This window comes from Tachyglossus aculeatus, chromosome 22 (genome assembly GCF_015852505.1).
Source record: "Tachyglossus aculeatus isolate mTacAcu1 chromosome 22, mTacAcu1.pri, whole genome shotgun sequence".
In the NCBI taxonomy this organism is placed as follows: Eukaryota; Metazoa; Chordata; class Mammalia; order Monotremata; family Tachyglossidae; genus Tachyglossus; species Tachyglossus aculeatus.
The window spans coordinates 4,569,390-4,593,181 of record NC_052087.1 but is presented as its reverse complement, the minus strand read 5'-3'; the positions used below and the strand labels follow the sequence as shown (position 1 = coordinate 4,593,181).

The following is a 23,792-nucleotide window of genomic DNA, read 5'->3' as shown; positions in this document are numbered from 1 at the left end:
GCCCATGATGACCTAACAGTCTAGGTGATGAGCCGTCTGCTCCCTTTGTCCATTTAATCGTATTTATTGAGCACTTAATGTGTAGCAGAGCACTGTATTAAGCGCTTGGGAGAGCGTAATATGACACTATGACAGACACATTCCTCCCTTCTCTCTCCCCTTTCTCTTGCAGACTCCCAAGTACTTCTCCCAGCAGGAGTCCGGGGATAAGGCAGCCAGCAAGGCCTTCTAAAATCCCGGTATGGTGATGTCCCGAGGCAGGGGGAAAAATTAAGAGCGGGTCCAGGACGAAAATGACGCAAGGGGCTGGAGATGGAACCCGTGAGAAATGAGGACAAGAACTGGAGTGGTCCACCAGGATGAGGGAGGGGGGCGGAAAAACGGCCTTCCAATCCGGGAGGATTTCCCTGCCTCAGTGGGGGCAGGCCGTTGCCCTTTCCAGAGGGTCAATCAATCGTCTTTACTGAGTGCTTACCACGTGCAGAGCACTGTACTGCTTGGGAGAGCCAAAGAGAACAATAGAGAAGAGGGTGGGGAAATGGTAACAGGGCATAAGGGTGGACATAAGGTGGTTGGGCAAAACCCTCATTTGCCAGGCTCAGGATGGGCCCGCTTTGTGACCACTAAATGACCTCATTCTAAAGTTCCACTGATTTAAGGGGGAAAACAGCGAGAGAAGCAGCGTGGCCTGGTGGAAAGAGCCCGGACTTGGGAGTCAAAGGACCTGGGTTCTAGGTCACGCTTGTCTGCTGTTTGACCTTGGGTAGGTCACTTCACTACTCTGGGCCTCAGTTCCCTCATCTGCAGATGGGGATTCAATACCTGTTCTCCCTCTTATCTCTTGTGAGTCCCACACGGTGATCTTGTCTCTATTCCAGCGCTGAATACAGTGCTCAGCTCATAGTAAGCGCTTAAAAAATACCTCTGTTATTATTATTCTCATAGGGACTATAAAACCTTAAATTATAAGGGGGCGGGGGAGACAAGAAGGACAGCAACTAGGTTCGATGTAGGCAACCTGTTCTCCCAGTGGCAAGAGCCAGAAATCTGGGGACAGGCCCCCAGGGGACAGAGACAGCGGGAAATTGGATGTCAGCCAGTGGCAGGAAAGGGACAGTGTGGCCCAGTGGATAAAGCAAGGGTTTGGGAGTCAGGAAGACCTGGGTTCTAATCCCCACTCCGCTATCTGTCCACTGCGTGACCTTGCCGAGTCACTTCACTTCTCTGGGCCTCATCTTTAAAATGGGGATTACGACTGTAAGCCCCATGTGGGACCTGGACTGTGTTCGACCTGATTTCCGGGTATCTACCCCCGAGCTTAGAATGGTGACTGGCACTCAACGAACACTCAACAAATGCCTTCTAGACTGTGAGCCCACTGTTGGGTAGGGACCATCTCTATATGTTGCCAACTTGTACTTCCCAAGCGCTCTGCACACAGTAAGCGCTCAAAAAAGACGACTGAATGAATGAATGAAATGCCATAAAAAAAAAAAGAAAGGCCTGGATTGCACAGGAGAGGTTGAGCAAAAACGTGTCAGGAATGGGTGGGTTGGATTCAACAAGACCCTGGGGGAGACCCTGTTCAGAAAGAACAGGGGACGGAAAAGGGAACTGGAAATTGTCACAGATAATTTAGAAGTCCCAATGGACCGAAGCCTGGCAGGAGGAGGAACTCGAGAGCCTTCAGGCCACGACTAAGGGGAGTCGCCGCAAATGGTGGGCAGACCGAACAACACATCTGGTGCCAAAGCTCTGTGAGGAGAACTGGGGCACGGCCACAGCCTAGTGCCGAGGCCGCGGGCAAGCGGGGTGGCCTGGTGGATAGAGCACGGGACTGAGAGCCAGAAGCACCTGGGTTGTAATCTGGCTCTACCACTTGTGTGCTCTGAGGCCCAGAGAAGTGAAGTCACTTGCCCAAGGTCACAGTGACCTCAACTGCTGAATGGGAATTAAGACTGGGATCCCCAGGTGGGACAGGGACTACGTCCAACCGGATAACCTTGTACTTATCTCAGCGCTTAGAACAGTGCTTGGCGCATTGTAAGTGTTCAACCAATAACACCATTATTATTATTATTGTTATTCTGGGAACTGACCAAGCCCCTATGTGGTTATTCCCCAGCCGCTGCCCCCTACTCTGGGAACTCCAGGAGCAGGAGGGAATGGGCTAGGGGACACCGGGGAGCCTCAGTAGGATTCTCCCCGTCCCCGCATCCGAGGCAGAAGGAGGAGCCCGCGGCTGTTGGGAAAACAAGGGTACGAAAGCTGACAAGCCTTTTACTTTTTACTGAGAGTGGAAACATCTCCCAACCGCGTCACCTTCTCTGCTTGGCGGTTAACGGAACCTTCCTAAGGCAGGTTTCGTGCCCGTCTGTCCTCTCGTTTTGTGACTAATCAGTTCTGTGTTTCAGGTTCTTCCCTCAGCTTACTAGAAAATTTAGCTGTCCATATAAAATATAACAGCACACACAAGACTACAAACATTGAAAGTTTAAATTTTCAGTATTTACCTACTTATTGCAAAAGGAGCCATCTTTCTCATTAAATAATCAAATCTTCATATTAGTACAATACAACTTTATATTTTAAATACAGTATATATGTTAAGTATAAGGGATGAAGTTCTTTTTCTTGGCAATATCTGTTCAAAAGTTTAATGGATTAGAGGGTTAGTTTTAATGTTGAAGAACAACACAAATTGGCCTTGTTAGGATCTTTCTAGCAGACATTCCTTAAGGCTAGATTTTAACATTTGGTTTCCACCGGAAAAAAAAAATGCTGCATTTTAAAAATAATTTAGTGATGACTTACATTCGTCCCTAACTTTCACCCTAATTAGTTACAAAGATAACTCGAAAGATTCTGACCTTTGTGAGCGCATTAAATTGATATCGAACGACTCACTTTAATTCCATTTGTCTCGTGAAAATGAGTATTTTAGTTGTTGGGGAGGGGCGGGGAAACAAAATCAATTCTTATAAATGCTGGAAATTTCCCATGGCCAACTCTCGATCTTTTCTTCTTTCTTTCCTTTTTTTTTTTTTTGTGTTTAAATCCCAATTAGAACAGGCCCCCGGAGGCGAAGACGGAGAGAGGCTCCGAGCTGGCGACTGAAGAACCCTTCGTTTTAGAATGAATTCTATCGTTTTCACAACTGTACCAGAATGTCACAGCTACGATTCTATCGGAACACATGAAAAACGACTCCACTCAAACAGGGCTTAGAAAACTGTGGGTGAAAGAAAGTGGGGCCGAGGCTTAGCCATCAGCCGCAGAGTGTTGAGGTTTGTAGTCTGTACTGGAGAATAAAGGGAGGGGGGCGGGAGGGCGGAGCGTGTCTATAAATAACAGCTGCTCTAGTCCTTGACCAGCCTGTAAATGTGGTGCTGTGCTCCGTGTTCGCTGTTTGACACCTCAAACACACAGGCCATGCACAGGAGCGTTTCTTGGGTATCCCTGTTTGTTACCACCTGCAAAACAAACCAGTTGCGTCATTCTAGACCGTAAGCTCACGGAGGGCGGGGAGCGTGTCCGCCCACTCTGTTGCACCGTGCTCTCCGAAGCGCTCAGCGCAGTGCTCTGCACACGGTGAACGCTCGACAGATACCATCAATCGACAGCTATCGACCCCGCGGGGGAATGACCGCACGCAGACGAGGCACGATGCCAGCCGGGGACGGGCACCTCTCTAGGGGCAGGCGCAGCGGGGTGGGGGAAGGGGGGGTGGCGGGTTGCAAAAGCGGGGCTTACCAACAAGATCGTGAAGTTTTCCAATACGCTGTTCATCATGTATTTCTCTGGTAAGTGTTTGAGCTTGTGGATGAAGTTAATCATGTATTCGCACATCGGGGAGCGGTTTATTCTGTACACGAACCGACCGTTCTCAAACCTCGCGTATTCCGTCTGCGGGATAACGATGATAATGGCGGTACTTATTAAGTGTTGACCCTGTGCTCCACGCTCTGCTAAGGGCTGGGGTGGATATAAGGTTGGATACGTCTCTGTCCCACATGGGGCTCATGGTCAAAGTGGGAGGGAGAAGGGGTACTGAATCCCCATTTTCCAGACGAGGAAACTGCGGCCCTGAGAGGTGAAGAGACTTGCCCAAGGTGTGGATAGAGCCCAGGCCAAGGAATCAGAAGGACCGGGGTCCTCATCCCAGCTCTGCCACTTGTCTGCTGTGTGACCTGGGGCAGGTCACTTCACTTCTCTGGGCCTCAGTTCCCTCATCTGGAAAATGGGAGTGCAGACCAGGCACCCCATGTGGGACATAGATGGTATCCAACCTGATTAGCTTGCATCTACTCCAGCGCTTAGTACAGTGTCCAGCGCATATTAAGCATTTAAGAACACCACAAAAAAAGATTAGAACCCAGGAATCATGACTCCCAGTTCTGTGCTCCTCCCACTAAGTCATGCTGCTTTCATACTGTGTGGATGGAGAAACGAGACTTAACATCATCCAGTCTGAAACTATTTCCTGGCCTCCTGCTCGCCGTGTTCCCTGTCATCCCAAGAGCAGCTCCCTCCGGCCTGCCCCTGCCATGCCAGGACCGAAGGCAAGCACTCAGTTTAAGCACTTAGTATAGTGCTTTGCACTCAATAAATACAATTGAGTTGAATGTATGAATGATGGAGCTTTGAACTAGACAGTCCGCTGCCCTCAGGGACCCTAAAACTCCATCATCCCTGACCCCAGAGGGCAGACAGTCCTGGGGAGAGGAGCTATTCCAGACTAGATACATGTCTGGAAGTTCCGACATCCTGCTCGAGGCCTGGAAGTTGGAGCTTTCATCGTCATCATCATCATCATCAATCGTACTTATTGAGTGCTTACTGTGTGCAGAGCACTGTACTAAGCGCTTGGGAAGTACAAGTTGGCAACATATAGAGACAGTCCCTACCCAACAGTGGGCTCACAGTCTAAAATGGGGAGACAGAGAACAAAACCAAACATACTAACAAAATAAAATAAATAGAATAGATACGTACAAGTAAAATAGAGTAACAAATATGTACAAACATATATACACATATACAGGTGCTGTGGGGAAGGGAAGGAGGTACGCTGGGGGGATGGAGGGAGGATGAGGGGGAGAGGAAGGAAGGGGCTCAGTCTGGGAAGGCCTCCTGGAGGAGGTGAGCTCTCAGTAGGGCCTTGAAGGGAGGAAGAGAGCTAGCTTGGCGGATGGGCAGAGGGAGGGCATTCCAGGCCCGGGGGATGACGTGGGCCGGGGGTCGATGGCGGGACAGGCGAGAACAAGGTACGGTGAGGAGATAGCGGCGGAGGAGCGGAGGGGCGGGCTGGGCTGTAGAAGGAGAGAAGGGAGGTGAGGTAGGAGGGGGCAAGGTGATGGAGAGCCTTGAAGCCCAGGGTGAGGAGTTTCTGCCTGATGCGCAGATTGACTGGTAGCCACTGGAGGTTTTTGAGGAGGGGAGTAATATGCCCAGAGTGTTTCTGGACAAAGACAATCCGGGCAGCAGCATGAAGTATGGATTGAAGTGTGGAGAGACACGAGGATGGGAGATCAGAGAGAAGGCTGATGCAGTAGTCCAGACGGGATAGGATGAGAGCTTGAATGAGAAGGGTAGCAGTGTGGATGGAGAGGAAAGGGCGGATCTCAGCAATGTTGTGGAGCTGAGACCGGCAGGTTTTGGTGACGGCTTGGATGTGAGCGGTGAACGAGAGAGCAGAGTCGAGGATGACACCAAGGTTGCGGGCTTGTGAGACGGGAAGGATGGTAGTGCGAGAAGCTAAACTGACCCACTTCTGGAGTCGGAAAATCACGGCATCATGACCCTAGGTCCGATGGGTGCTGGGATTACTTCTTGTGTCCCATCTGTGGCCTGGTGGTTGCAACAATCTCATATTCTCATTCATTCATTCTCTCTCTCTCTCTCTTCCCCCCCGCCCACTCCGACTCCCACCTAGTCCAATCAGGGCCTCCAGGAAGAGGCTGGACTAAGACACCAGTACCCGGGCAACCCAGGCTCAAAAATTTGCGTAGCCAGCTTCCTCCCCATGGCCAGATGCCAAAAGCAACTGCCAGACCCCAGCCTGCAGTTCCCGGTGCACAGTCCCTCCGGAGCCCGACGACTGGAGATCAGGAAGTCTGGACGCACACACGGCTTCTTAGTAACGGAAGCTCTGGGGTACAGTCAGGGGCATGAGCCAAAATAACCAGGCTGGAAAACTTCCACCACACCCCAACGAAGGGCTCAGCATGAAGGAATCGGGAGCGGACCCCTTCTCTGCTCAAAATACAGAAAGGTAGTGAACGACTGTGAGACGGGGCACAGAGAGCTGGGGCTCACTGTGAAGGAACTGGGAGACAAACCCAATCTCTCTTCAAAATACAGAAAGGTAGTGAGTGGGGGTGAGAAAAGGGGCAGAGAGATTTGGGGTTCAGCGTGAAGAAACCAGAAGCTGGACCCATTCTCTCTGCCAAATACTGAAAAGTAGCGTATGGAGGTGGGAAAAGGGGCAGAGAGAGACGGGGCTCAGCGTGAAGGAACCTGGAGATGGACCATCCTGTATTCAAAATACAACAAGGTACTGAACAACTGTGTGAAAAGGGGCCAAGAGAGATGGGGCTCAGCGTGAAGGAACCGGGAGACGGACCCAACCTCTCTTCAGAATTCGGAAAGGGAGTCCACAGCCGTGCGAAAAAGGGCAGAGAGACCCGGGGCTTGGCGTGAAGGATCTGAGACAGACCCATTCACCACTCAGAATACAGAAAGATAGTGAGTGGCTGTGGGAAAAGGGATAGAGAGGACTGAATGACTCAGGCCACGGCAGGCTGGACCATAAGCGCTCAATAAATACGATTGATTGATTGATTGATTGATTGGCCCGGCTCCTGGGGGGTTGAGGCTGGGGTTGGCTTGGAAGGTACACGAAGCCCCTACTCCCAGCACAACCGGCTGGGAGGGAACCCAGCCCAAACGCTCTGCACCTCCATCCCCAACCTATTCGCCGAGCCTCGTTCTCACCTGCGCGGCCCCTGACCCCTTACCCCCTTGATATCTGACGGACCATCACTCTCCCTGACTTCAAAACCCTACTAAAATCGTATCGCCTCCAGGAAGCCTACCGCGATTAAGTCGTTTTTGGGGCCATATTTGTGAAGCGCATGCTACGTGCCAAACACTGTTCTAAGCGCTGCGGGAGGGACGAGTTGATTCGGTTGGACGTAGTCCTTGTCCCGCATGGAGGCCTTAGTACAATGCTCTGCACAAAGTAAGTGCTCAATAACTACAATTGAATGAAAAATAATCATAATAATGATGGCATTTATTAAGCACTTACTATGTGCAAAGCACTGTTCTAACCGCTGGGGAGGTCACAAGGTGATCAGGTTGCCTCACGGGGGGGGTTCAGTCTTAATCCCCATTTGACAGATGAGGTAACCGAGGCCCAGAGAAGTGAAGTGACTTGCCCAAAGTCACACAGCTGACAAGTGGCGGAGCCGGGATTTGAACCTGTGACCTCTGCCTCCAAAGCCCGGGCTCTTTCCACTGAGCCACGCTGCTTCTCAATGAATGAATGAAAGTAGGAGGGAGGATGGGAGAACTGAGGTAGAGAGAAGTGAAGTGACTGGCCCATGGTCACGTAGCAAGCACTGGGCAAAGCCAGGATTAGAACCCAGGTCCGCTGACCCCCAGGCCTGTGCTCTTTCCACTAGCCACCCTGCTTCTCTAGGCCATGCTGCTTCTCTTCATGTCCCCATCCTTTTCACCCTTCCTTCTGCACCGCCAGTGAACTTGGGTTGGTACCCCCAGCCACCCCCCATTCCCATTGCTCTTATAACCTGTTGCTTCCCCTACCTGAAATTTACTTTAAATCCTGACTCCTCCACTAGACTGTAAGCTCCTTGTGGGCAGGGCTAGTGCCTACTGAGTCTAATGTAATGGATTCGAAGCAGTGTGGCCTAGTGGACAGAGCCCGGGCCTGGGTGTCAGAGGACGTGGATTCTGATCCCGGCTTCGCCGCGTGTCTGCCGTGCGACTGGGCAAATGACTTCACTTCTCTGGGCCTCAGTTACTTCACCTGTAATATGGGGATTAAGGATGTGAGCCTCAGGTGGGACAGGGGAGTGTGTCCAACCCGATTTGCTGGCAACCACCTCAGCGCTTAGAACACAGCGCTTAACAAATACCACACTTATTATTACTCGCCCAAGTGCTCAGCACAGTGCTCTGCCCCCAGTAAGCACTCAATAAGTACCACTGATTGCCAGAGTGGACATGGGGCCCACCTCTATGAGCTGAGGCAAGGCTAAGAGGCCCAGATGTAGCGATTGGTGGATCAGATGGGTCAGGGTCACCGGCGTTCTCCATACCGGCCGAATGGAAAATGAAATGTCCGAGCGGACACGGTTATACAAACAGGCAAGGCTGCGGGCGCTCTCTCTGTGCAAGGAGGAGAGTTTGGGACTGAGGGATGAGCTATGGAGGATTGGGGGGCTAGGCGTGGTGAGGTAATAATAATAATAATAATAACAATAATTGTGCTATTTGATAAACACTTACTATGTACCAGGCACTGTCCTAGACACTGGGGTGGATACATGCAAGCAAATCAATCAATCAATTTACTGAGTGCTTACTGTGTGCAGAGCACTGTACTAAGCACTTGGGAAGTACAAGTTGGCAACATATAGAGACGGTCCCCACCCAACAATGGTCTCACAGTCTAAAAGGGGAAGACAGAGAACAAAACCAAACATATTAACAAAATACAATAAATAGAGTAGATATGTACAAGTAAAATAAATAGAGTAATAAATATCTACAAACATATATACATATATACAGGTGCTGTGGGGAAGGGAAGGAGGTAAGGTCGGGGGGATGGAGAGGGAGGAGAATCAGGTTGGACATAGTCCCTGTCCCACATAGGACTCACAGTCTCAATCCTCATTTTACAGATGAAGTAACTGAGGCCCGGAGAAGTGAAGTGACTCGCCCAAGGTCACACAGGAGACATGTGGCGGAGCCAGGATTAGGACCCAGGACTTTCTAACTCCCAGGCCCGGGCCCTTTATCCACTAAGCCATGCTGCTGCAGCAGGGAAGGGGAAGATTGATGGCTATGGGGTGCCAGAGGGTGATCTGTGTGACCTTGGGCATGTCATTTCACTTGTCTGGGTCTCAGTTATCTCACCCAGAAAGTGAGCCACAGGGCTGGTGTCAGGTCTGATTAGCTTGTATCTAACCCAGCACTGAGCACAGTGCTTGGCACAAAGGAAGAGCTTAACAACTACCAAACAACAGCAACCAGAAGGTATTTCTAGGGGTGAAATGAAGGGGAGGGAGAGGGAAGGAGGAGGAGGAGGGCAAGGAGGCAGAGGATTGGGTAGGAAAGGAGTGAGGGAGAAAGGAAGGGTCAAAAGAGAGAAGGGAGAAGGAAAGGGAAGACAGTGGAGGGAGGAAAATAATAACAACAATGGTAACCATACTAATTGTGAGATTTATAAAGCGCTTGCTAATCAATCAATCAATCAATCATATTTATTGAGCGCTTACTATGTGCAGAGCACTGTACTAAGCGCTTGGGAAGTACAAATTGCTAAGTGCTAATCATTGTATTAAGCAGAGAAGCATTATGGTCTAATGTCTGGAGCACGGGACTGGGAGTCGAAAGACCTGGGTTCTCATCCCAGCTCTGCCACGTCAGCTGTGTGACCTTGGGCAAGTCACTTCACTTCTCCGGGCCTCGGTTCGCTCATCTGTAAAATGGGGACTGATACTGTGATCCCCACGTGGGACAGGGACTGTGTCCAACCTGATTTGCTTGTCTCTACACCAGTGCTTAGTACGGTGCCTGGAACATAGTAAGCACATAATAATAATAATAACTGTGGTATTTGTCAAGTGGTGGGGGTAAAACAGACCCTGCCCTACATGGAGCTTATAGCTTAGAGGGGAGGGAGAACAGGTATTTTATCTACATTTTACAGTTGGGGAAACTGAGGCCCAGGGATTAAGTGATTTGGTCAAAGGTCACTCACCCGGCAAGGGGCAGGCGATTAGAACCAGGGTCCATGGACCACAAGGAGAGAAGGAGCAGAAGTAGGGGAAAGTGACGGAATAGAGGAAGAAGCAGTATTTCCTTGTGTATACAGAGCGCATAGGCCTGGGAATCAGAAGGATCTGGGTTTGAATCCCAGCTCCGCCAATTGTCTGCTGTGTGACATAGGCAAGTCGCTTCACTTCTCTGGGCCTCAGTTCCCTCATCTGTAAAATGGGGATTGAGATTGTGAGCCCCATGTGGGACAGGGACCGTGTCCCACCTGCCAACTCGTATCTACCCCAGCGCTTGGCACATAGTCGGCACTTAACAAATACCTTAAAAAGATAAAAAAAGAAGGGAAGAGGGGAGGAGGAGGGACAGGGGAAAGAGAGAGTGGTAGAAAAGCAATCCAGGAATCTGGGAACACCCATCCCACTGACAAGAAGGCGCAATCGGGGCCTTTTCCATACCTCGACTTTCTCTACGACTTGCTTCCCAAACGAGCAGACTTTGGTGGAGCAGGTGATTGTCATGTTTTCCGAGCTCTCATACTGACTGGTCACGCCGTAAAACGCTCCTGCGTCATCTTGGATGTTGCAGTTTAAGTCCGCCTGGGGAAGGAAACAGACCCTGGGTGTCAGTTTATCATATAACTGCGTCAGCCTGAAAGTGGGGTGGGAAAAATGGTCTTGGTCTCTGTATTTCTCTCTCTCTTTTTGAAGCTGCCAGAGAGCCAGAGTGAAGCACCATAGTGTGGTGGATAGTGCACGGGCCTGAGAGCCAGAAGGTCACAGATTCTATTCCCAGCTCAATCACTTGTCTGCTGTGCGACCTGGGGCAAGTCATTTCACTTTTCCGTGCCTCAGTTACCTCATCTGTAAAATGGGATTGAGACTGCGAGCCCCACGTGGGACAGGGACAGTGTCCAACCTGATTTGCTTGTATCCATCCACCCCAGCACTTAGCACAGGGCTCGGCATATAGGAAGCGCTTAACGAATACTATTGTTATTATTATTATTAACATCGGTGTCCCAGCCCTGTTCCCACCCTATTCCCGGGCCCTCCCGTGGAGGGAATCAGACAGCCCCTCAGAGGCAAAATGCAATTTGGTTTTTAGGAGAGCGAGGGGCGGCAGAGGAGGGAGGGATCTTGTGCTCAGCCCATTTACAAGTCCGAATCACTGGAGTGAACTGTTCTGTGCGGCCCTGAACAAAGAGAAGCAGCTTTATATTTCATGCCACAGCTGTTTTAAATGAGAAGACTACGAATGAACTCCACCAGGCCCCTTCATGTTCCCGGCCACTAATTATGGCATAGATTTACATCTATCAAACGGTTGATTTTTCCAACAGAGCCTAATGTCCCTTTATTGTGCAGATTGAGTCCCCAATTTGAATTAGCATCAACATTTAGTATTTCAAAGCATCTTTTAAGCCTGCGTTGCTTTAAAGGCCGCTTGCATGCATCAGAGGTTGCCCGCCAGTCCCGGTATCGATGAGAAAATATGAATTAAGAGCACCGCAAGGGTCCGGATTCGCATCTGAAGTCTGAGTTCGCAGTATCAGCCTGCTGCTTCCCACCCAACCCCGACCCCAGGGCTAAAGAAGACCCTGAACCTCCGTTTCAGACATTCATTTATTTATTCATTCAATTGTACTTATTGAACACTTATTGGTACTAAGCACTTAGCAATTCTCTCCCAGTGATTTAAGGTGAATGGGGTCACAGTTGTTCTGGACTGTTGAGCTAAGACAGCTGAGGCCTTCACTGCTGAAGGCCCATATCCAAAAGACCAATGGTTTTATATATATATTATGGTACATGGTAAGCACTTCCTATGCCAAGCACTGTACAGGGCTAGATAAGAATTAATTATAATAATTATGGTTCTGTAGGTGCTTACTATCAATCAATCAATCAATCGTATTTATTGAGCGCTTACTGTGTGCAGAGCACTGTACTAAGCGCTTGGGAAGTACACGTTGGCAACATATAGAGACAGTCCCTACCCAACAGTGGGCTCACAGTCTAAAAGGGGGAGACAGAGAACAAAACCAAACATACTAACAAAATAAAATAAATAGAATAGATATGTACAAGTAAAATAAATAAATAGAGTAATAAATATGTACAAACATATATACATATATACAGGTGCTGTGGGTACTATGCGCCAAGTACTGTTCTAATCAGGCTGGACTCATTCCCCTTTCCACATGGGGCTCACACGCTTCATCCCCATTTTACAGATGACATAACTGAGGCTCAAAGTGACCAGCCCAAGGTCACATGGCAGACAAGTGGCGGAGGAGGATTAGAACTCAGGTCCTCTGACTTCAGGGCCCAAGCTCCTTCCACTGAGCCACAATGCTTCCCAATGTGGTTCCTGATTGGCTCCTCAAGCGCTCCTCCCGGCCAAATTTCTGGAGACAGAGGGAATCAGAGTGTCCTGAAATCGAACCTATTTGGGGAAACTGCATTCATCGCCTACCTCCTTCCTTTCAGCCATTCAGGATGGTGCCATTCAGGATGGTGCTTGAGGCTAACCTTACCATGGACCATTAATAATGATGGCATTTGTGAAGCGCTTACAATGTGTCAAGCACTGTTGTAAGCGCTAGGGTAGATACAAGCTAATCAGGTTGGACAAAGTCTCTGCTCCACATGGGGCTCATCATTCTCTCAAAAGCCAAGGAAATTCCATTCTAGACTGCAAACTCATTGTGGGAAGGGAACACGCCTATCAACTTGGCCACACTGTACTCTCTGCACACAGTAAGCGCTCATTAAAGACCGCTGATTGACTGCATGATTGATGAAATTCATCAGTGAAGTTCACAGAAGCAGTTCCAGTCAGCTTTGCAAATAAGAACACACATTCAATCCTCCCTGGAATTTGGAGACTGCCTATCCCCTCCTCTGTTTCCCAGCTGGAGGTAAAAATTAATGACCTTTACTATGGGTCTGTCCTACTGAACTTGTTCCGGGGGAAGAGGAGATGGGTTCTTCATAGGAAAGCTTAGAGAGCTTTGCCAACCCTTTGCCCACATCCTTCCTCTGGCCTGGAATACCCTCCCTCTTCAACTCCGGGAGACAGTGACTCTCTCCTCCTTCGTAGCCTTATTGAAAGCAGATTGGACACCAGAGCGACTGGGTCTCAATCAATCAATCAATCAATCAATCAAACAATGGTATTTATTGAGTGCTTACTGTGTGCAGAGCACTGTACTAAGCGCTCGGGAGAGTAAAATCTTAACAGATTTCGTAGACACGTTATATGCCCCCAAGGAGTCTCCAGGCTGCCTGTCGTGAAGTACCACAGTGCCAGTGTGGCAGGGTTCCCAGATTGGCAATGCAGTTGTAGTAGTATTTATTGGGCACCCATTTGGTGTGGTGCACTGTAGTATGTGCTCAGGAAGTAAAGAATAAAGAAGTGACCGTTCCTTAACCACAAGGAGTTTAACGAAGAGTGCGGCCTAGGGGAAAGAGTCCAGGCTTGGGACAGAACCTGGAATTCTATCCTGCCTCTGCCACTTTGTTTTTTTAACGGTTAAGCGCTTACCATGTTCCTAGAATGATGATAATGATGATGGCATTTATTAAGCGCTTACCATGTGCAAAGCACTGTTCTAAGTGCTGGGCAGATGACAAGGTGATCAGGTTGTCCCACGGGGGGCTCACAGTCTTCACCCCCATTTTACAGATGAGGTAACTGAGGCACAGAGAAGTTAAGTGACTTGCCCAAAGTCACACAGCCGACAATTGGCGGAGCCAGGATTTGAACCCATGACCTCTGACTCCAAAGCCGGTGGTCTTTCCACTGAGCCAAGCCGCTTCGAACTCTACTGAGTGTCGGGGTTTGATACAAGGAATGAGAAGCAGCGTGGCCTAGTGGAAAAAGCACAGGCCCGAGAGCCAGAGGATCCGAGTTCTCTTCCTGGCTCCGCGACTCGTCTGCCCTGTGAACTAGGTCAAGTCACTTAACTTCTCTGTGCCTCAGTTACCTCATCTGTGAAACAGGGGTTAAGATTGTGAGCCTCACATGGCACAGGGACTGTGTCCAACCTGATTAGCTTGTATCTATCCCAGAGCTTAGTACAGGGCACGGCACAGTAAGCACTTAACCAACACCCTTCAAAAAACAAAAAACGATAATCAGTTTGCAAACAGTCCATGTTCCGCTTGGGGCTCACAGTCTTAATCCCCAATTTGCAGACAAAGTAACTTGCCTACTCTGTGACCCTGGGCAAGACACTTAATTTCCCTGGGCTTCTGTTTCCTCATTTGTTAAATCAAGATTAAATACCTGTTTTGCCTCTTATTTGTCTGTGAACTCCGTGTGGGACAGGGAATGTATCCAATCTAATTCTCTTGTACCAACCCCAGGACTTGGCTCAGAGTAAGTGCTTTGTAAATACCACAATTCTTATTACTGTTATTATTACACTTCTGGAGTATGTTTGTTGACCCAATTTTCCTTTTCCCCTCAGAAATTCCTCAAGTCGGTGCCAGGGCTCGCCAAGGAAAACGAACCACCCAATTCTCCTCTGTCCTCCCAAGCAAGAACCAATTACATCTGATGTTGTACTGTATTCTCCCAAGCACTTGGTACAGTGCTCTGCACATAGTAAGTGCACAATCAACGTCACTGATTGATTGACTGATGGAGGATTAAAGCTCAAACCGTCTCACCGGAGTGGGGAGATGGCCTTATTATTTATTTGTTAATAGTATTTGTTAAGTGCTTACTATGAATTAGATGCTGTACTAAGAGCTGATGGAGACAGTAAGTGCTTAAGAAATATGACTGAATGAATGAATTGAATGAATACGAGCTAGTCCCTGTCCCACAAGGGGCTCAGTCTTAATCCCTAATTTACAGATGAGGTCACTGAAGCACAGAGAGGTTAAGTGACTTCTACAAGGTCACACAGCCAAAACGTGGCCCATTGGGGATTAAAACCTAGGTCTTTCTGACTCCCAGGCTGGTGCTATATCCGCCAGGCCGTCCACTCCTGTGGCCTTGGGGTGCTCCGATCCTGCCTTCTCTCCCCACTGGGCCTGGAGGGGTCTGCGAGGGAGCCCAGAAAGCTCTGTGTGCACTCAACATCTTCCAAACCACACCATCTGCTGCTGTCTTTGGGCTCCCGCTGTTCCTAAGTAGTCCCTGACCCTGTCACCCACCCTGCAGAGAAAGCGGGGCGACAGCCTGAGCTGGGCCGGAGGAAGGAGACTTATCAGAGCCCTTCCCTGCTCCTCACTGCTGGCCCCAGCCCCTCCTGATGGGGTCCTGCTCCCATAGGTGGGCTGAGCCCTCGTGTGCAGACAAGGCCCTAATAAACGGCCCTTACTCCCAAGGAGCAGACGGAGAGGAATTAGAAAATGGAAGGTGTCACCTGCAGGGACGGAGAAAAAGCGGCGAAGGCATGGGCGGGGGGAGAGGAGTAATAATAATAATAATAATGATGGCATTTATTAAGCTCTTACTATGTGCAAAGCACTGTTCTAAGCGCTGGAGAGGTTACAAGGTGATCAGGTTGTCCCATGGGGGGCTCCCAGTCTTAATCCCCATTTTACAGATGAGGGAACTGAGGCACAGAGAAATGAAGTGACTTGCCCACAGTCAGCTGACAATTGGCGGAGCTGGGATTTGCACCCATAACCTCTGACTCCAAAGCCCGGGCTCTTTCCACTGAGCCATGCTGCTTCTCAGTAGAACTGGGAGGGACAGAAGAGTGGAGCCTGAAGCAAAGGAGAATGCACAATGCAAAGGGAAATGGACGCTGAAAAATGGACTCGATAAAGCGTGTTAAGGGGAAGAGGAGAAACACACAGAAGGGCAGAAAAAGGAGGAGATGAGGTGTTGGACAGAGGGATAGAGAGAAGCAGCAGGGCCTAGTGGATAACGTGCAAGCCTGGGAGTTGGAAGGATTTGGGTTCTCACCCTGTCTCTGCCACTTGTCTGCTGTGTGACCCTGGGCAAGTCACATAACTTCTCTGGGCTTCAGATGCCTCATCTGTAAAATGGGGATCGAAACTGTGAGCCCTGAGTGCGACAGGGTCTGTGCCCAGCCTGATTAGCTTGTACCTACCCCAACTTTCAGTGCAGTGCCTAGCACACAGGAAGAGCTTAACAAGTACCATAAAAAAAAAACCCCAAAGGAGAGCTCAGAGACCCAGGGAAAGAGGGGAACAGACAGATGACTAGAAGGGGCAACTGACTTTGTGAACCCGAGCCCTGAGCTGGCTCCAGATAAGCAGGGGAAGTGATTCCGGGGGTGGGGGGGAGGGATGGAGGGAGGGGGTGACAGTGGGTGGTGGCAATAAAAAATATAAAGGCCCATCAGATGCATCAATGGGGTTAATAGTGACCTAAGAGGGTCAGGTTCTTACTCCAGAATGAGAGAAGCATGTCCTGAAAGAAACGCTCTGAGTTTTGGGATTTGGATGGACGGCGGTGTAACGTAACGATGCTAGCTGTGTGGGGAGGCGGGCTGCTTCCTGTCTCTCAGTGGCCCAAAGTCCGCACTCGGCCCTGCCCCGTTCTCCGACACTGGCTCCAATGAGGACATGAGGACATTTTAGACTGTGAGCCCACTGTTGGGTAGGGACTGTCTCTATGTGTTGCCAATTTGTACTTCCCAAGCGCTCAGTACAGTGCTCTGCACATAGTAAGCGCTCAATAAATACGACTGATGATGAGGACAAGTCCCACAGAGGAGCACTGTGGCCGAGTGGATACAGCACGGGCCTGAGGGTCGGAAGGATCTGGGTTCTCATCCCGCTTCTGCCACTTGTCAGCTGTCTGATCTTGGGCAAGATACTTTCCGTCTCTGGGCCTCAGTTCCCTCATCTGAAATATGGGGTTTAAGACTTTGAGCCCCATGTGGCACCAGGACTGTGTCCAACCTGATTAGTGGGTATCTACCCCAGCATTTAGTACAGTGCCTGGCTCATCGTAGGTGCTTAACAAATACCATGGTAAAAACCAACAAAAAAAGGGTCCTGGCTTGGCTGTGTCCATTCCCATGAGGAGAATAGTGGGCTTCAGGGCAGTCATGGAGCCTGTCGAACAGCAAGGCCCAAGGTGGCCTCCTCAGGGATGAGACGAACAGCAAAAGAGCAAGGTGACAAACTGTGTGTGACACTTTCACATCTATAATTTACACTCAACGGTGATTCTTCAAAATTTTTATTCGATTGGTGGTCGACCATGCCATCAAGAGCTAAAACCTGCTCAGAAATTTCCGTACCTCTTTCGAACTTCCATTTAGCATTCACCCTTTCCTGACGAGGACCCGATCGTTCAAAGTTTTGCGAATCAAAGGCTACAGCTAGCTTGCACCCAACTGACAGAGAAATGAGACATTTGTAAAAGTGGGAACTTGGACAAGTCACCTCACCTCTCCGGGCCTCAGTTTACTCATCTGACTGTGAGCCCCAAGAGGGACAGGGTCTGAGTTTACCTAGTATCTACACCAGCGCTTAGAAGAGTGGCTGGCAAATACTAAGCACTTAACAAATACTATATATATATATAAAACCAAAGACAAGACATCCAGGCTCTAAGTGAAATAAATAATCACCAGGTCTTACCCAGAATTTGACGAGGAAGAAAGCGTTTTGAGGGCCCTTCCCGAACAGTTCCTTCAAGCCACCTTTTTTTTCAGGAAACTTGTCGTAAATCTGGCGGATGTCAACGGACTCGAGCAAAGGGTCACTGTACGAGTGGTTGGCGTGGCCAATGTGCACGAAGAGATGTTTATTGTACTGTGAGAAGAAGCAGAAGTGCTGGCGTTAGACTTCTCAGGGAACACTCATCGCTTTGGACGGGGTCGGGGTGGGTCTGCTTGCGGAAGGGAGAGGTGGATCTGTCACCCTCCAGAATCCCAGCTCCGCGGCGGGTCTGCTGTGTGACTTTGGGCAAGTCATTTCATTTCTCTGGGCCTCAGTTCCCTCATTTGTCAGATAGGGATGAAGACTCTGAGCCCCACGTGGGATAGGATTAGCTTGTATCTACCCCGGTGCTTGGCACTTAGTAAATGTTTAACAAATACCACTAAAAAAAATCTGATTTCCTGTGGGACTTTGTAGGTGGTCTTGGGGCGATTCATTCATTCAGTCGTATTTATTGAGCACTTACTGTGTGCAGAGCACTGTACTAAGCACCTGGGAAGTACAAATTGGCAACAGAGACGGTCCCTACCCAATAATGGGCTCACAGTCTAGAAATCTCCATAATGCCACAAGTCACTAACATAAAACCATCCCTCCCCTGAGAACTTATCAACATCTATTTTAATGTCTGTGTCCCGTTATAGACCATAAGCTCGTTTTGGGCAGGGATCACACCTCCCAATGCTGTTGTACTGTACTTTCCCAAGTGCTCAGAACAATGCTCTGCACACGGTAAGTGCGCATTAAAAACCATGAACTGATTGGGTCTAGTGTAACTGTCTTTCATTAGTGTGTGCCTTGTTTCAATGATGCTCCCCCTGAGAACAGAGCAGTTATTTTCTCAGGACATTTAAGGGATCGACCGACTGTTGTATTGAACTTCCCCAAGTGTTTAGAACAATGCTCTGCACACAATAAGTGCACAGTAAAAAACAGGGATTGGGGCCAGTGTTATTGGCTTTCATAAGTGTGATGCTCCCCCTGAGAACAGATCGGTTATATCCCCGGAACATTTAAGGGATTGCATCTGTCAGCTGTGTCTTACTGAACTTTCCCAAGTGCTTAGTTCAGTGCTCTGCTCGCAGTAAGTGCTCAGGAAATACCATTTAAAAAAACTGTTCGGGTCCCCTACGGTAGAGACTCTCCCAAAGACACTGGCTCAGTATTTCCTGGGATGGTAGCCACAGGTGGAAGTTTTTGGGAAGGGTGAGCTACAGCCAGTAAGAACCCCACAGCAAATTATAATGATGACATTTATTAAGGGCTTACTATGTGCCGAGCACTGTTCTAAGCACTGGAAAGAATCTCATATGGGCTACAGGAAATATCACAGGCCTGGGAGTCCGGAAGTCAGGAAATCAGGGTTGTAATCCCGGCTTCACCACCTGGCTGGCTGTGTGTCCTGGGGAAAGCTCCCTAGACTGAGAGTTTGTCAAGGGCAGGGATAATGTTTCCTTACTCTATTGTGTATGCTAACTCTGGATCGTACTCTCCCAAGTGCTCAGTACAGTGCTCTGCACTCAAAGCGCTCAATGAATAACACTGGTTGCAAGTCATTTAACTTCTCTGAGCCTCAGTTTCCTCATCTGTAAAATGGGGATTAAAAGCCCGTTCTCCCTCCCTCTGAAACTGAGGCTCGTGCTCTTTCTACTATCATTCAATCAGTCATTCAATCAATGGTATTTATGAAGCGCTTACGATGCGCAGAGCACTGTACTGAGCATTTGGGAGTACGATACAACAGAGCTAGCAGACACGTTCCCTACCCACAACAGGTTTACAGTCTGCTTCCGCTGCGGCCCTAAGAGACTTCATGGTGCAGAGAAAATTACGAGAGCGAGAAAGAAAGAGAAAAGAGAGACAGATGGCATGTACGCGTACCTGCGTGCTGAAAGAAGGGTCAGAAGAGACAGAGGATGGAGAAGAAAGAGACAGGGACCAGGTCCCGGAAATGTAGGAGCGAACAAATATACTTGCAAAGACTTCCTTTCTGATTTCCTCCTTTGATAACTGGAAACCAGAAAGGTAGTCAGAGGGAGGAATCAGAAAACTGGTAGATCAGGGAGTCTTCCTGAAGCAAAATACATGCGGCTCATTTCAGGGTGGATGGAAAGTCCCCAATGGCCACTGTCCGGTGGAGGTGCAGAGAGCTCCCCTCTCCCACCGTGACACCGCAAATCATGCTGTGTGTCATCACCTGACAATGCTGGCTTTGACTTTGGGGTCATAATTACCTTCTGATGTTGTTACAGTTTCTCTCATTCATTCAATCACATGAAGGGCACTGTACTAAGCACTTGGGAGAGTACAATCCAACAATAAACAGACACACTTCCTGCACACAATGGGCTTACAGTCTAGAGGGGAGGAGAGAGACAGCAATACTAATACATAAAATTACAGGCATGTACATAAGTGTTGTAGGGTAGGGAAGGGGGAAGAGACCAAAGGGGACAAGTCAGGGTGACAGAGAAGAGTGGGAGATGAGGAAAGGTGGGGCTTAGTCTGGAAAAGCCTCTTGGAGGAGTTGTGCCTTCAATAAGGTTTTGAAGGAGGGCAGGGTAATTGTCTGTCAGATTTGAGGAGAGGGCGGTCCAGGCCACAGGCAGGACGTGGGCTAGGGGTCGTCAGTGAGATGGACGAGATCTAGTCACAATGAGCTTAGCGCTAGAAGACCAAAGGGTACAGGCTGGGTTGTAGAATGACGAAGCAAGGTGAGGTAGGAGGGGTCAAGGTGGTGAGGAGTTTTTGTTTGATGTGGAGGTGGATGGGCAACCACTGGAGTTTTTTGAGGAGTGGGGTGACGAGATCTGAACATCTTTGTAAAAAGATAATCTGGACAGCAGAGTGAAGTATGGACTGGAGTGGGGAAAGATAGGAGGCTGGGAGGTCGCTAAGGAGGCTGATGAAATGATTCTGGTGGGATGAGTGACTGTATTAACGCAGTAGCAGTTTGGATGGAGAGGAAAGGGTGGATTTTAGCGATGCCTTGAAGGTGGGACTGACATAATTTAGTGATGGATTGATATGTGGGTTGAATGACAGAGAACAGTCAAGGATGCCGCTAAGTTTACGGGCTTGTGAGTCGGGAAGGATGGTGGTGCCATCTACAATGATGGGAAAGTCAGGGGAATGGCAGGGTTTGGGTGGGAAGATAAGGAGTTCTGTTTCGGACATGTTAAGCTTGAGGTGACAGGAGGACCTCCAAGTAGAGATGTCTTGAAGGCAGGAGGAGATGCAAGGCTGGAGAGAGGGAGAGATATCAGAGCTGGAGATGTAGATTTGGGTATCATCCACAAAGAGTTGGTAGTTGAAGCTACGGGAGAGAATGAATTCTTCGAGGGAGTGGATGTAGATGGAGAATAGAAGGGGATCCAGAACTGAACCTTGAGGATTATCCACAGTTAGGGGGTGGGAGGCAGAGGAGGAGCTCACGAATGAGACTGAGAATGAAAGGCTAGAGGGGTAAGAGAACCAGGAGAAGACAGAGTCAGTGAAGCCAAGGTTGAATAACGTATCCAGGAGAAGGGGCTGGTCTACAGTGTCAAAGGCAGTGAAAGGTTGAGGAGGATTAGGATGGAGTAGAGGTTGTTGGATTTGGCAAGAAGGAGGTCACCGGGAATGAAATTTTAAGAGGGTGGTATCTGGGGAGAGAAGGGGATGAAAGCCAGATTAGCGGGGTCCAAGCAGACAACTGGAGGAGAGAAATTTGAGAGAGCGGATGTACACAACTCGCTCAAGGAGCTTGGAGAGGAATGGCAGGAGGGAACCCACCATGGGGTCAAGGGAGGGTTTTAGTGGAACCGTCGGTAATGGGGTTCTCAGGATAGAGAAGCAGTTTGGCCTAGTGGAAGAAGCACAGGCCTAGAAGTCAGAAGGACATGGGTTCTAATCCTTAACTGCTGGGTGACCTTGGGCAAGTCACTCGACTTCTATGGGCCACAGGTATCTCATCTGTAAATCCATTCATTCATTCGTTAGTATTTATTGAGTGCTTACTGTGTGCAGTGCACTGTACTAAGCGCTTGGGAAGTACAAGTCGGCAACATACAGAGACGGCCCCTACCCGACAACGGGCTCACAGTTTAGAAGGGGGAGAGAGACAACAAAACAAAACATGTAGACAGGTGTCAAAATCGTCAGAACAAATAGAATTAAGGCTGTATGCGCATCATTAACAAAATAATTAGAATAGTAAATATGTACAGGTAAAATAGAGTAATAAGTCTGTACAAATATATACAAGTGCTGTGAAGAGGAGAAGCAGCGTGGCTCAGTGGGAAGAGCACAGGCTTTGGAGTCAGAGGTCATGGGTTCAAATCCCGGCTCTGCCAGTTGTCAGCTGTGTGACTTTGGGCAAGTTACTTAACTTCTCTGTGCCTCAGTTACCTCAGCTGTAAAATGGGGAGTAAGACTGTGAGCCCTCCGTGGGACAACCTGATCACCTTGTAACCTTCCCAGCGCTTAGAACAGTGCTTTGCACATAGTAAGCACTTAATTATTATTGCTGGAGGAAGTTGTACAGGCAGAAAATATTTCTAGGATAAAAAACGATGTAGGTCTGTGCATCAGTGTCTCATGGGATTATGAGAGGAAGGTTCTTAGAAAGTTTGCCCCTAATCATGACATTGATTGTCAAGGAAGGCATTCTTCCTGGAATGTCTTTTGGTGGCAGAATCAGGGGTAGAATACCAGGCTGACTGACATTGGGAAGGCCCACGTGGGCCATCAGCCTTTAGAAAAAGGAGAAGTATTCTACTTTAGTTCAAATCCCGGCTCCGCCAACTGTCAGCTGTGTGACTTTGGGCAAGTCACTTCACTTCTCTGTGCCAGTTACCTCATCTGTAAAATGGGGATTAAAACTGTGAGCCCCCGTGGGACAACCTGATCACCTTGTAACCTCCCCAGCGCTTAGAACAGTGCTTTGCACATAGTAAGCGCTTAACAAATACCATTATTATTATTATTATTTAACATTTTCTTTTGGCATAAAAAATCTCCACCTTCATTTATCGGGCAAGCAAGGACTGGTTCATCGAGCAGATCAATTGACTCTGTTGTAGCAGGATTCAAATTCCCCCTCCTCCCCCTCTCCATCCCCCCGGCCTTACCTCCTTCCCTTCCCCACAGCACCTGTATATATGTATATATGTCTGTACGTATTTATTACTCTATTTATTTTACTTGTACATATTCTATTTATTTTATTTTGTTAATATGTTTTGTTTTGTTCTCTGTCTCCCCCTTCTACACTGTGACCTCACTGTTGGGTAGGGACCGTCTCTATGTGTTGCCAACTTGTACTTCCCAAGCGCTTAGTACAGTGCTCTGCACACAGTAAGCGCTCAATAAATACGATTGAATGAATGAATGAATAAGGAGGTAGGACAGAGGTGGGGGATGGGGAGGAGGAGAGCATAAAGGGTTAGGACCATGAGCCCCACGTGGGACAGGGACTGTGCCCAACCTCATTATTGTTGCCAATTTGTACTTCCCAAGAGCTTAGTACAGTGCTCTGCACACAGTAAGCGCTCAATAAATACGATTGATGATGATGATGATGATTATTCTATATCTACCCCAGTGCTTAGAACAGTGCCTGGCACATAATAAACGCTTAATGAATACCATATAAAGGATGGGGCAGGATGACGGGCAACTGGGAAGTCCATGGCTCGGGATCTCCGGGAATGGGAGTTTAGAGCAGCAGGCTTTGCACCCGTTTGAGGCATTTGTCGTTGACATAAGTGCTCATTGTTGCCGGACAGGATAGAAGGGACCTTTCTTGGATGGCATTTCTTCCCCACATTCTGGACGCTCATTCCGCCAAACAGAGAACTCTGCTTATCACTAGGTTGTAAGGACCAGGGGATGACGGATCGATTCCTGCTTGTAAGGAACAATGTCTGAAGGGTCGATCTCAGGAAACAGCACCCTGCCCCTGAGAACGTTCACAGTCTTAGTCATTCATTCATTCATTCAATCGTATTTATTGAGCGCTTACTGTGTGCAGAGCACTGTACTAAGCGCTTGGGAAGTACAAGTTGGCAACATATAGAGACGGTCCCTACCCAACAACGGGCTCACAGTCTAGAA

General features: G+C 48.8%; 1 protein-coding gene across 4 annotated transcripts in view; it reads right to left on the bottom strand.

Annotated features, from left to right (window-relative positions):
* Nucleotides 1–2,068: 2,068 nt before the first annotated feature.
* Nucleotides 2,069–23,792, bottom strand: part of LOC119943539 (transcriptional enhancer factor TEF-1) — a 299,094-nt gene continuing 277,370 nt past the window's right edge. For all 4 annotated transcript variants that reach the window (XM_038764590.1, XM_038764591.1, XM_038764588.1 and 1 more), the window contains 4 exons: nt 17,616–17,789; nt 10,488–10,628; nt 3,754–3,906; nt 2,069–3,473 (listed from right to left, as the gene is read on the bottom strand). In XM_038764590.1, the coding sequence (XP_038620518.1) occupies nt 3,360–3,473; nt 3,754–3,906; nt 10,488–10,628; nt 17,616–17,789 (582 nt within the window). In that variant the 3' untranslated portion in view covers nt 2,069–3,359. The remainder of the gene's footprint in view (nt 3,474–3,753; nt 3,907–10,487; nt 10,629–17,615; nt 17,790–23,792) is intronic.